The 12237-nt window shown below is 33.2% G+C and overlaps 1 protein-coding gene across 7 annotated transcripts; it reads left to right on the top strand.

Annotated features, from left to right (window-relative positions):
* Positions 1-5100: 5100 nt before the first annotated feature.
* On the top strand, positions 5101-10368 carry LOC133695071 (BTB/POZ domain-containing protein NPY4-like). 7 transcript variants are annotated; one of them, XM_062116852.1, is made up of 5 exons: positions 5101-5180; positions 5945-6592; positions 7958-8027; positions 8190-9365; positions 9575-10368. In XM_062116852.1, the coding sequence occupies exons 2-5, from the start codon at positions 6531-6533 to the stop codon at positions 10145-10147; spliced, it is 1881 nt and encodes a 626-aa protein (XP_061972836.1). In that variant the 5' UTR covers positions 5101-5180; positions 5945-6530; the 3' UTR covers positions 10148-10368. The 7 variants fall into 7 exon arrangements, with proteins under 7 accessions (XP_061972836.1, XP_061972835.1, XP_061972834.1 ...); XM_062116851.1 differs by lacking the exon at positions 5101-5180 and adding an exon at positions 5224-5330; XM_062116850.1 differs by lacking the exon at positions 5101-5180 and adding an exon at positions 5240-5395.
* Positions 10369-12237: the final 1869 nt, after the last annotated feature.

Genomic DNA, 12237 nt, shown 5'->3' with positions numbered 1-12237 from the left:
GCCATTACTATCGAAGTACGAGAAAAGAATGGATGCATAATTTTTTGGTAAACATAGGTTGTTTCTAGCTTTTCTTTTCTTTTTATTATTCTCAATGTTTTTTAAGTTAAAATTCCAAGAAAAGAGAGTTGCTTAATTCCTTTAAAATTTATTTTGTATTTGATAAAGGAAACATCGAACTTGTGCTTGTCAGATTAACATGTATTTACCTCATTAATTTTAGCAAAGCTATAAAAGACTAGAGAGTCGAGAAATGAGGTATTCTTTAATTTATTTTACTTAATATTGAGTTGCATAAAACTTCATAAATGACTCTTTATTCTTTAATTTAGTTTACTTAATATCAAGTTTAAATAAAACTTCACAAATCATTAATTTCTTTTAAAACTAAAGGTTAGAATTAGATGGTATAAGATGTTAGGTTTGAGCTACTAAAACATCTGTAAAATAAATTTTTATTAGGCTTAAAAGATTATATTTAAGCTTGATTAAAAATAGTTTTAACTTTGTGTTGTGTGAATGTAAAACTTAAAACAAAAGGGAGGTTTGTTGCGAATATGATTATATAGAAGATGATTATTGATTAGAGCAAGATTATTTATCTTGGAATTCAACGTTGCTTATATAACTTTATATCTGAGTAACACAAATGGATGATAATTGATATGCTTATAAATTATAATTTTGGACTATTAGAAGATAAAGAAAAAAAAATGACAAACATTCTTTATAAAAGATGTCTTCATTTTAAGTCCTGTGATATGTATATTGTTGATGATGATAAGATAATCACTCTCTAAAGAACAAATGACTAGAAGATGTGCCATTATTTAATGTGTATGTTTTGCCTCTATAATTGATAGCAAGTAGATCAAAGTTAACCTAAGAGGTAATGTATTTAGGGGTAGCAATTGGCTTCAGAGCTTGCCTGGCCGATCCAGGGTTAAGCCTGCATGAGATCTAAATGTATTTCTTCTCTAGGGGTGTTGTCTTATTAAGGATTATCGACATCCCAAGTCTAACTTAGTGGTAGTTTTTTGTGGAGTAGTTGAGTTTTCAAGGATTTAGAGGCTTAAATTGACTATCTTAGTTCCAATAAAGCATTAGGCTATACGATAAGCCCGAACGTGAACGAATGTGAGCTAATTTAAGCCTTAGGATGGTTAAGTGAGTTTCATTGTAAATCCCGAGAAAAAAAGGTTGCATAAATTGCAAACTAACTAAATGGAAATAAAGTGAAGAAATTCATGCATAGGGTTAAATTAAAAAAATAGGAATTCAGAAATTTTTGGGATATAAATTTTTGGGTGAAATATTTCGAGACATTATAAATTAAGCCGGAAATGTTGAGGATTGGATTAAATTGAGGAAAATAAGCCAAACTAAAAGTTTTAGGGTGGAGTTATAAGAAATGAAAAGAGGTATAGCTTGATTATAAGAAGAAAAAGATGTGGGGGCAAAAATAATACACTTAAAGAAAATGGGGTCTAAGTACAAATAAAAGAAATTATAGTGTATAAATACTCCTCTCCTCACCAAAAATCTTCAACAACCAAAAGGAAAGAAAAAAGGGAGTTTTTGTATCAATTCTTGCAAAATCAAGAGAGAAACACCAAAATTTTAAGAACCCATCCAAGATTAAGGGTTTATAGATGGAATAAACACTTGTGGGCAAGGTATTAATAAGAAAATTTAAACAAGAAGAGAAGAGAGAGAGTCGACTGTAATTAGAGAAAAAAAAAGGAGGAGGTCGAAAATCTTCAACTGGTTGAAGATCGAAACCTTACTTCTTACCGGGTAAGGTGTTCTAAACATGATCTTATAATTCATTTTAAATTTGATTATGAATTGATGTCTTGATGTTGAATTATAGATTAGGGTTTTTAGAGTTGAATTGAGGAAAAAGTATTAGTTGTTAAAATTAAGTTAATTCATGTGTGGTATGTGATTGGGGGCATGAAACCATGATAATTTACCCAGAAAATGTAGTTTGTGGATGTTATGTGTGAATGAAAGGGGGTGATGAATCTGGACAGGCTCATCTCCTAACTTTCGGTAAGATTTCGAGTAGGAGGATGAGGGAATTAGGATCAAGTATATTGGTATTACTGTACTTATTGCGATATTCATATTTTAATAATATGTATTTTGTTTCAGGTCCATCGCATGTGAGACAAGAGTAGATTTTAGCTTTTATTCACCTTTTGTTATGTAGTATAGGGGGGATGACCTTATATTTTGTAAATATGGAAACGTTTGTATAACTTAATTTTTATAATTAATGTTTCGACTTGATTAGATGAATTTAATTTTGTAGTTCATATAATCATATTCTATGTATGTATGTTTATATCTTTTATCCATCCATAATGATAATTGTTGTTCAATGTGTATCATAAATATTGTGATTGATATGAACAATGATGTTTTGTGGGATTGAGACACAGGAAGATTGGGTTAAATTGAGTTACGAGATGCGAGATACATGTGAGTGTGAGTGTGTGTGTGTGTGTGTGTGTGTGTGTGTATACACTCTGTTTATTAGTGAACATGAGATTGTTGTTTTATCCCGGATATGAGGATGTCACATTCATGACCCATCATGACTTTGGGTTTGTGTTTCTTGTATTTCTTACACTTAGAAAGTCTTATTTGTATATTTAATAACTTCTCTCCTTAAATGGTGTGACAAAAATTATCATAAAACTATAAGTTTGAATGTGAGATAATATTCTTGAGAGACTAGTCATATAACAGATTTGGTGTGTGTTTGGTAATGCGGTGCATGATGCTTTTTAAAAGTGTTTTTCAATTAAAAATATATTAAAATAATGTGTTTTTCATATTTTTTTAACATCAACACATGAAAACCATAAAAAAAACACATAAAAGTAATTAATTTAATGTTACATTCATGACCCATCATGACTTTGGGTTTGTGTTTCTTGTATTTCTTACATTTAGAAAGTCTTATCTGTATATTTAATAACTTCTCTCCTTAAATGGTGTGACAAAAAATATCATAAGATTATAAGTTTGAATGTGAGACAATATTCTTGAGAGACTAGTCATATAATAGATTTGGTGTGTGTTTGGTAATGCGGTGCATGATGCTTTTTAAAAGTGTTTTTCAATTAAAAATATATTAAAATAATGTTTTTTTTCATTTTTTTTAACATCAATACATGAAAACTATAAAAAAAAACACATAAAAATAATTAATTTAATGTTTTTTCATGTAAAAAACAGTTTGGAAAATACTTTAAAAAACAAATTGAACCACATAAACAAACACTCTTGATGTAGCCCAGCTTGATATAACAAGTGAGGTTGTCAATTCCGTTCTATTTTTTCTGGAATGGCCGAAACATTTCATACCAATTAAAAACGAAACAAAACGAAATAATTTTCATCTCATTTCAAATCTTGGTCCATTCCGCATTTTTCAGATAAATTTCGGCCGGAATGTTCCGATTTCATTTCACATGTTTCGTTCCACGCTTGAAAAGCCTTTGAATCAAATTGAACCCGGTTCAATTTGATTAATTAAACCACTCAAGTATAAACTATAAAAAGTTCTTTTTCATTTCTATTTTCAATAACAATGATATTAATAATAATATTGAAAATGATTATTACTATTTTCATTAACAATGATATTAATTTTTTAAAATTAGATTTATCACTAATATATATATATATATATATATATATATGGTTTATATTCATGTTTATACTTTGTAGAAATTTGAGCAAAATAAGGGATGCTTTAGATCCTATTAACCTAAATAATATTTACCTATTGAATGAATGGATTTGTGAATAATCTAGCCTTCTTGATGGAAAGGATATAAGTCACCTTTATCTACTTTAACTTTAAATGATGAAGAGATATGTTTTGATGACAAGAATGAGCTTGGTGGAAATGATCAACTATTGAAATGTTTAATTGGTGACTTTCCCTGCATATCATCACAAGATCAAGATTCTATATTCCATTTCAATTGAAAAAACAAAACACTTACCGAAATGGAATTGACAACCTTGATAACAAGTGATTTTAAGTAGTTGGGTGTTGATCTGTCACAACTAGACAATAATCTTTACAAACAAATTATGTGAATTGTTTAGTAGATATATTTATGGACTAATGATATAAGTCTAGACATAATAAGAGGTATGGTTGCTCCAGATCAAAATAATGACCTAAAAAACTATAATTTTTTATCTGACTGTTAAATCAGACTCAAATTTTTACAAGATTTTTCAAAGATTTTTTTTCTTATAATAGGACCTATGGCGCTATGCAAACGTTGAATCTTCAAATATCAAAATCTCATCGTAGAATCCTAGTTTGGGCTAATTTTGTCACTTTCCTTATTTTATTTAGATTTTATATATATTTTTTGGATTTTATAGTTAATTTTTTATATTTTTATTTTATTTTCTAAGTTGAGGTAGGGTTTCTAATCTAATTAAAGTTTTGTAAATCTTCTAAAAAAAATATACTTAATTAATATTATTTTGAAAAATAATAAATTATGAATTTTAAAGCTTATACGTGAATCTCCTATCTCTTATCAAATATTTGTATGTTATATTTTGGTTGTTGTTTTTAGTTTTCACTGCATGCATTTCCTTAAACCAGCATAAAAATTATGTTCTTTTGACTTCCAAAACTCTCGAATAGAGGACTATGATGGTATTAATTTGATATGTTTTAAAATGAAGGGCATAACTCACTTATAAACTCCATGTACCAGAGGTTTTTATTTTTTAAGACAAAATCCACTGTATTAAATTTGAATCATCATGGTCGTTTACTGTTATTTCCATCCATAAAGTTTGTGCATGTATGCATCACTCGAAAAAATCGAAGAAATGAAGTTGTTTTGCTTTTAAAGTGAAAGAAAGTGGTTTTAATTATGAGTTGTTTTTATTTGGGTGCTTAGCTTAGGTAGGTTTCAAGACATAGGATAGGAGTAGTGAAAAGATACATGAAAAGAAATATGGTGGGGGCGGTGGTGCTTATTCAAAGCGAGTAAGAGAGAGGGAACATTCTCGGATTTGGCTTTTTATGTGAGTGTGTGGGCAAAGCACGCAGAGGTTGCTGTCAAACATGAGGAACAGCTCATCTTTTTTATGGAAGGTTTTTTGGGTTTTGTTGGGTGTATTTTGTGGTATGTGGGGTTTCTTCATTTCCTTTTCTTTTCTTTCAGTCTCTCTCATGCACTGAATGTTGTGTGTTTAAGCACTTGTTTTTACCAAGCTTATATTTGATTCTTGTTTTTGGTCCTCGACCACAAGCTAATAAATAAGAAACACGGAAGGTGCATATATGCTTGTGACAGTTTTTTTTCGGGAGATTGGTCTCTAGAGAGACATTTCCCAATATGTAAAAGTCTCGAAAATACGACGTACTCTTATGCTTTGATTCTGCTTTTTTGTGTTGATGATCTTGTCAATCAAGTATTGCTGTTTGTTATTTTTTTATATTAAGTTCTTACAAATTTCTTGGTTTGCTTCTTCCTTTTTACGTTTTCCTGCTTGTTTATCCTTTTATGAGCATTAATTGAAGCTGGTTTCCATAAAAATTCTACTGTAATTGAAACAGTTTTTGTTTATATTTAAATTACGTGATACCATTCCTTATGTTGGGAAGTTTTCGAATTCTTGAACCCGAATTTATGACTTGTTGTGGTAATTCATGAGGTTTGATTGGTATTTATTTATTTTGGTGTTAAATTATGAACACAGATTCTGTGTCACTTTCTTGACTTGATTCTGAAAACTCTTACGTATTCACCTCCACTTTGAAACAACTTTGTTGGTAGTGATGCTCTCTCTCTTGTATAATCCAATTCCCCTCAAAATTGATGCCTTTTGTCCACTGTTTTGGTGGCTCCCTGAACTAATACCAAGATATGCTGTCTTCTCGTTGCAGGTGTTGTGTAGCTTAAATTGAAAGGTGACGGTAGGGGATTCAGATTTGTAGAAGAATGTGGATTTTTGGGTTTGGGTCCCGAAATTGAAAGGTGTCTCTTTTTCTAGTGTTTCTGTGGGTGATCTATTGATTATATACTAGGTGTGTGTGTGCGTGTACATTAAAAAAAAAAAAGCAAGCAGAAAGAGAGAGAGAGATGATAAATTAATGAAATAAGACTTAGGACGGTGGTGTCAATTTTGAGCAAGTGGGAGTGTCTCTTCTTTTATTTATCATGTTTGAGAGAGTTTAGAGGCCATGTCTCCTTGATTAACCTTCTCTGTCCGGTGTCCTTGGACTCTGTTACCATTTTCGTTAGCAACCATTTCACTTTATTACAAAACCACACTATCCCCATTTACTCTCTTTCCCTCCTCGACCTCGTTCTGTGGGCAAGATCCGTTCATACTACGAAGCTCGTCAAAACATTTTATTTGTTTTCTTAGTCTTCCTGGCGATTTTAGCTTGCAAAGTTTTGGATTTCGTGGAGTTTGGGAATTTGAATTTTTGAAGGTGAAGCTGAGGGACTTATCTTTGTTAGGCAAATATGAAATTTATGAAACTTGGATCCAAGCCTGATTCGTTTCAGGCCGATGAGGACAACATCAGGTAAGTCTTGATATCCCACTTTAAACTAGATGCTAATTTACATTAGCTTTAATCAATTTACCTCCGCTGAAGACCATTAAAAAAAAAATTATGTTGTTTTTTGAGCAATTAACTTCTATCTTAGCTCTGTTATCAGGATTTTAATTTTTCCAAGTTCAGTTGCTCTTTCCCAGTTCAGTTTCTTTTTCATATTTGAAGGGTATTGATTCTATGGAAGAGTACTTGTTTCACTGCTTTTAAAATTTTGTTGGTGGATGCTTAGTTATTATGTATTTCGAGGACATTTTTTTAAAAATAAGTCTTGTCAATATCAACTGATGTGGAACAAACTCGGCTTCTAAGTTGATGGAGAGATCATTTCAATGTGGTGCTGTCAACTATGGTTTTAGATAAAGGTTGTCTATTTCTAGTGATATGCTTCTGAAGATATATGAGGTCTTTAGACTTTCAACTTTGAAAAGCAACTATTACTTCAATTTTAAACATGTTCTAAGTGCGAGTTTGACATTGCAATAGCTTCTCCAATTGCGTTTTAAAAAAATTGTAAGTTCTAGTTTTTTATTAAGCAAGTTTTCAACAAGGAGTAGGATAAAATTGGGATAAAATACATACAGCGCCACAAAAACAAAAAGACTAAACCTTTTAAGTGAGAGCATGCATGCATCGGTTTCTCATTGAACATAACAAATCGAGCCGAGTAGGAAAAGACTTCCATAAAATACTACTTAGATAACATCTGTGCCAGGTACTAAAGGGCGTCTTATTCATTGAAATTCAATAGTTTCAACTAAGCTGACTTGAAGTATTGTTTTCCATAACGTTTTTCACATTTTACTATCAAGAAAGCATGTTTTGGCAATGGTGTGGTGCCCATTCTTCTTTGAATGTTAGGTGCTATTTGGCAAATAAGTTGTTCTTGTATGAGCCAAAATCCTTCTGTCGTGGGTTCCACTCTCTCTGTTGTGTCCCTTCAGCTCTTAAGACACTAGATTCTCCCTGTACTGCAATAAAATACAGTGTCTGCTATTCCTTCAAAAGTTGAGAAGGCATGACTTATCAAATATTAAAGCCCTCTTCAAAACCTCAAGTTATTGTGTTAACAGTAGTTTATTTCTTTACTCAAATGATATAACACTGAAATATCTTTTTTACAAGAGGTTTCTCTAATATTCCATTTGAACTCAACCTGATAATCCAGAATTAATCCATTCCCTTTCTGCAAAAGCTCGTTCTTGCTTTTTCATATTTAAAACTAAGAAGACGTTTATATCCATGGTTCTCTGATTCATCACTAGCTCTAGCATTGTTCTATATGAGTTATACAAATTTGTTTGCAACATGATGAGAGAAACTTCTGTTTTTCAGGTATGTTGCAACTGAGTTGGCAACGGACATAGTGATTAATATTGGGGGTGTGAAATTCTATCTGCACAAGGTATGAATTATTGGACGATTTTAAGGAATAATAGTCGTACATTGAACTATGAAAAAACGAGTTAATGATAATGATTCAATTTCAAAATCATAGATCTTGCTTGGTAGATTGTTCTGGTACTGACTGCCAGGGTTTATGGGATTTCCTTTCATGTTTCTCTAGTTTCCACTGCTATCCAAGAGTGAACATCTGCAGAAGCTGGTTGCGAGCACAAGTGATGATGGTGATGAAATTCTTATCCAGGAGATTCCTGGTGGACCTGCTGCTTTTGAGATATGTGCAAAGTTCTGTTATGGTATGACTGTCACTCTCAATGCATACAATGTGGTTGCAGCTCGGTGTGCAGCAGAGTACCTTGAGATGTATGAAAGTGTTGAGAAAGGAAACCTTGTCTACAAGATTGATATCTTCCTAAATTCCAGCATCTTTCGCAGCTGGAAAGATTCTATTATCATCCTTCAAACCACAAAATCTCTTCTTCCATGGGCTGAAGAATTAAAGTTGGTTAGCCATTGTCTTGATTCCATAGCTACAAAGGTTTGCATGGATACTACCAAGGTGGAGTGGACATACACCTATAACAGGAAAAAGCTCCCATCTGAGAACGGGAAAGATCCTCTGTGGAATGGTGTAAGAAGACCCCAAGTAGTTCCTAAAGATTGGTGGGTAGAAGATCTTTGTGAACTTCAAATCGATTTATACAAAAGGGTAATTACAACAATAAAAACAAAAGGAAGAGTCTCCAGTGATTTAATTGGAGAAGCCCTGATTGCATATGCCTTGAGAAGACTGCCAGGTTTTAGCAAGGGAATTGTGCAGAGTGGCGATATTACAAAATACAGGTCATTAGCTGAGACCATTGTCCGGCTGCTGCCCACAGAGAAAGGCAGTGTTCCCTGTGGTTTCATGCTTAGGTTGTTAAGAGCAGCAATATTGTTAGAATGTGAAGAAACGGAAAGGAATGAATTGATGAGAAGAATAAGTCAACAGCTCGATGAGGTTACAGTGGCTGATCTTTTGATTCAATCTTCAACAAGGGAAACAACAATGTATAATGTTGATATTGTGCAAGGCCTAGTAGAGATGTTTGTGGCTCATGAACAGAATGCTAAGAATGCTCTTCTTGTAGACAGTGACTTCCAGGAGAATAGAAGCCCCAGGTTTGCATCAGATGCTTCCAAAGTGCTCGTGGCAAAGCTGGTCGAGGGTTATCTTGCCGAAATTGCCCGAGATCCCAATTTATCTCTCTCAAAGTTTGTCAATCTTGCTAACACGGTATCAAGCTTTGGAAGAGCATCACATGATGGATTGTACCGCGCCATCGATATGTATCTTAAGGTAAGTTCCTAAAATTTCATTTTTTATACAAGCATCACTTATTGATCATTTCCTCACTTCAATATATATATGTTGAGATATGCACATAAGCAGTTTTGTCATTATGTGTGTGAATGCCTAGGTAGATGCGAGATCACCACTTACACATGATCTCTGGATTTTTAATGTTGGTTTATAAGTGCTAAGACTGATTGTTATTGTTGGTGCAGGAACACCCTGGGATCAGCAAGAGTGAGAGAAAGACAATATGTAGGTTGATGGATTGCAGGAAGTTGTCAGCAGACGCGTGCATGCATGCTGTGCAAAATGAGCGGTTACCCTTGCGAGTTGTTGTACAGGTTCTCTTCTTTGAGCAGATTAGGCAAGCAACATTATCTGTAGACAACAGCACTCAAGAACTACCTGGGTCTATTAGGGCCTTACTCCCGGGTGGGTCTCATGGGAGCTCAAGATCGACAACCAATACAGAAGAGGACTGGGATGCTGTGCCAACAGCTGAAGATGTCAAGGCTTTGAAAGGAGAACTTGCCACTCTAAGGCTAGGGGGCAGTGGCAGCGATAGAAATCTGAATGATGGCGCCAAAAATGATGCTGAAAAAGTTGCAGCTGGTAAACTGAAAGGTTTAGTCATGTCAAAGATCTTTTCGAAGCTGTGGTCAAACAAAGAGCGAAATGGTGAGATTAGCAGTTCCGATACATCGGGTTCTGCCACTGCAGAGGAGACAAAATCTACTCCTTCAAGAAGCAGAAGGCATTCAGTATCATTGTCAGAACACCCTTAAGCAAAAAAGTAAAGCATGGGCTTGTTGTTGGGCTTGTAAAATTATCTCAGTAAGTTGACCACTAGGGAATTCTTAGAATTCACTGACGATTGCCAGCGGAATCTCCACTGCGATTTTCCATGTAAAAGAGGGCTATTTTTTATTTTTAGCACATTCAAAAAAAAAAAATTGGCAAAATAACCAGAAATGCAACTTTTATAGCTTGTTGCCACTTGGAATAATGATTTTCTTAAAAAACATATTAAATAAAAAAAAAAGACATCGAAACTCTAATTATAACACCACTAATAGTATCAAAAAAATTTAAATGAGAGTAATCAATAGTGATCCAAGGTGGACACACTTGCCCTCCAAATATGGAGGGTGACCCATTTGTTTTTGGCAACAAATGTAACTCACTCGGGTAATCGTTGATAAACTTGTTTGGTATCATTATATCCGTCTCTTTGAGATCTTTCTAACGGTACAATGACATCATAATCAAAACTTTGGTGTGTCTTCAAGATCTTTTATTTCTTTATTTTCTCTCATCTTTAATGCCCATTTAATATTTTTTTTAAATGATGTTATTTTAAATAGCGACGAGTTATAAAAGTCATGTTTTCCACTTGCGACACATAAACATTGCTATTTTATCAAAAAATTCAATTGTGTTATTCTACCAATATTTTTAATTAATTGTGCTAATTTTGAAAAAAAAATCATAAAAGAGATAATGTTGAAACATATGGGGATGTATTAGAGTTTTCACTATCGAGCAAAAAAAGAAGAGGGAATTACCTTAAGTATTCTCGTTCTAAGAGATTGATGCTTTGAAAATAACCTAGTTTTTCATACCTCAACCAACCACCGATGTCTAGTTTATGTTTGTCAAAGGATTTCACCTTTTACTGTCAACTTTTACCATACTTATCATGCATCATCTTCAACATTGATAGTGGAAACTTTTAAGACTCCTAATGTTCTGAATCTAAAGTTCAAAACTTTGAACCTTTTGAATTTAAAATAAAAGTATTTTTATAGCTTGAATGTTTTTTAATATTATAAAGATCTTTAAAATTATATTGATGTGTATGAAATTAAAAGTTATAAGGTAATTGTAGGTGAAATGACTTTTTGTTAAATCTCAGTTTTAGAACCCTAATTGACCAAGGGTTATTAAAACGACGCCGTTTCATTTAAATGAAACAGTGTGTTTTGGCCAAAATATTTGGTTTTAGTTCAAAACGACATTGTTTTGATAAGTCCAGAAATTAAAAAAAAAAAGCCACATGACTTGTTATCTAGCTACTACAGATCTTCTTCCTCCCTAAAGACCCCAAGAAAGTTGGTTTTGTTGTCACCTCTCAAGCCAAAATCACCCTCATGTCTTCCTCGAACAGAACAATAAACGTACCCCCTTACACCCTGCATGTTGTACTCCTACCTAGAAAAAAATAAAAGGTATTTTATAGCCTTGAAGATGGTGCTATAAAAAGTTAAAACCCAATGCCCTAACCAATCAGGCTTGCCAGTGTGCCCATTTTGTTGGCTCTAAAACACTGCAAAGCTTGACCTTCAGCCTCAATGAATGGTTTGTATTGATTCTTCTACATCAAAGGGAAAGAATGGTTCAGCTCAAGGCCCCTAAAAGCATCCCAATGGCTCTTTAAAAACTCATGCAAAAGGCCATGCCAGGAAAAAAAGGGAAAAAATAGAAATTACCCTTTGAACCACCGATCCTCACCTTTGTTACCAAGAAAAGGTACCAAGGAGGCAACACCTTTAGATAAGGTAAGCTTTCAACTTTGATAAGGGGGTGTAGCTTAATGAGAACACCTCACTCCCTTTCCATTTTGTTTTCATTGTTATCTTCTGCATTAAGTGTCCATTGTACCTTTTCTTAAAGCCTTTTGTTAGTTTAAATACAATGGTTGTCTGCATTTTATGTTTAACCATGTCATGCTTTAGTATGAATACATGTGTTTAAATGTTGTTCAAGGTTTAGTTTGGATGTTTAGTTTTGTTTCTGAATTGATATATGCTAGTTAGAGATGTTTGTTAACATGCTTTACTGTTCATGATAGTCATTAGAGTCTTTATGATAGCAT

This window comes from Populus nigra, chromosome 5, assembly GCF_951802175.1.
Source record: "Populus nigra chromosome 5, ddPopNigr1.1, whole genome shotgun sequence".
Lineage (NCBI taxonomy): Eukaryota > Viridiplantae > Streptophyta > Magnoliopsida > Malpighiales > Salicaceae > Populus > Populus nigra.
Note: the sequence above shows the minus strand (reverse complement) of the source record. Positions and strands in the feature narration are given on the sequence as shown.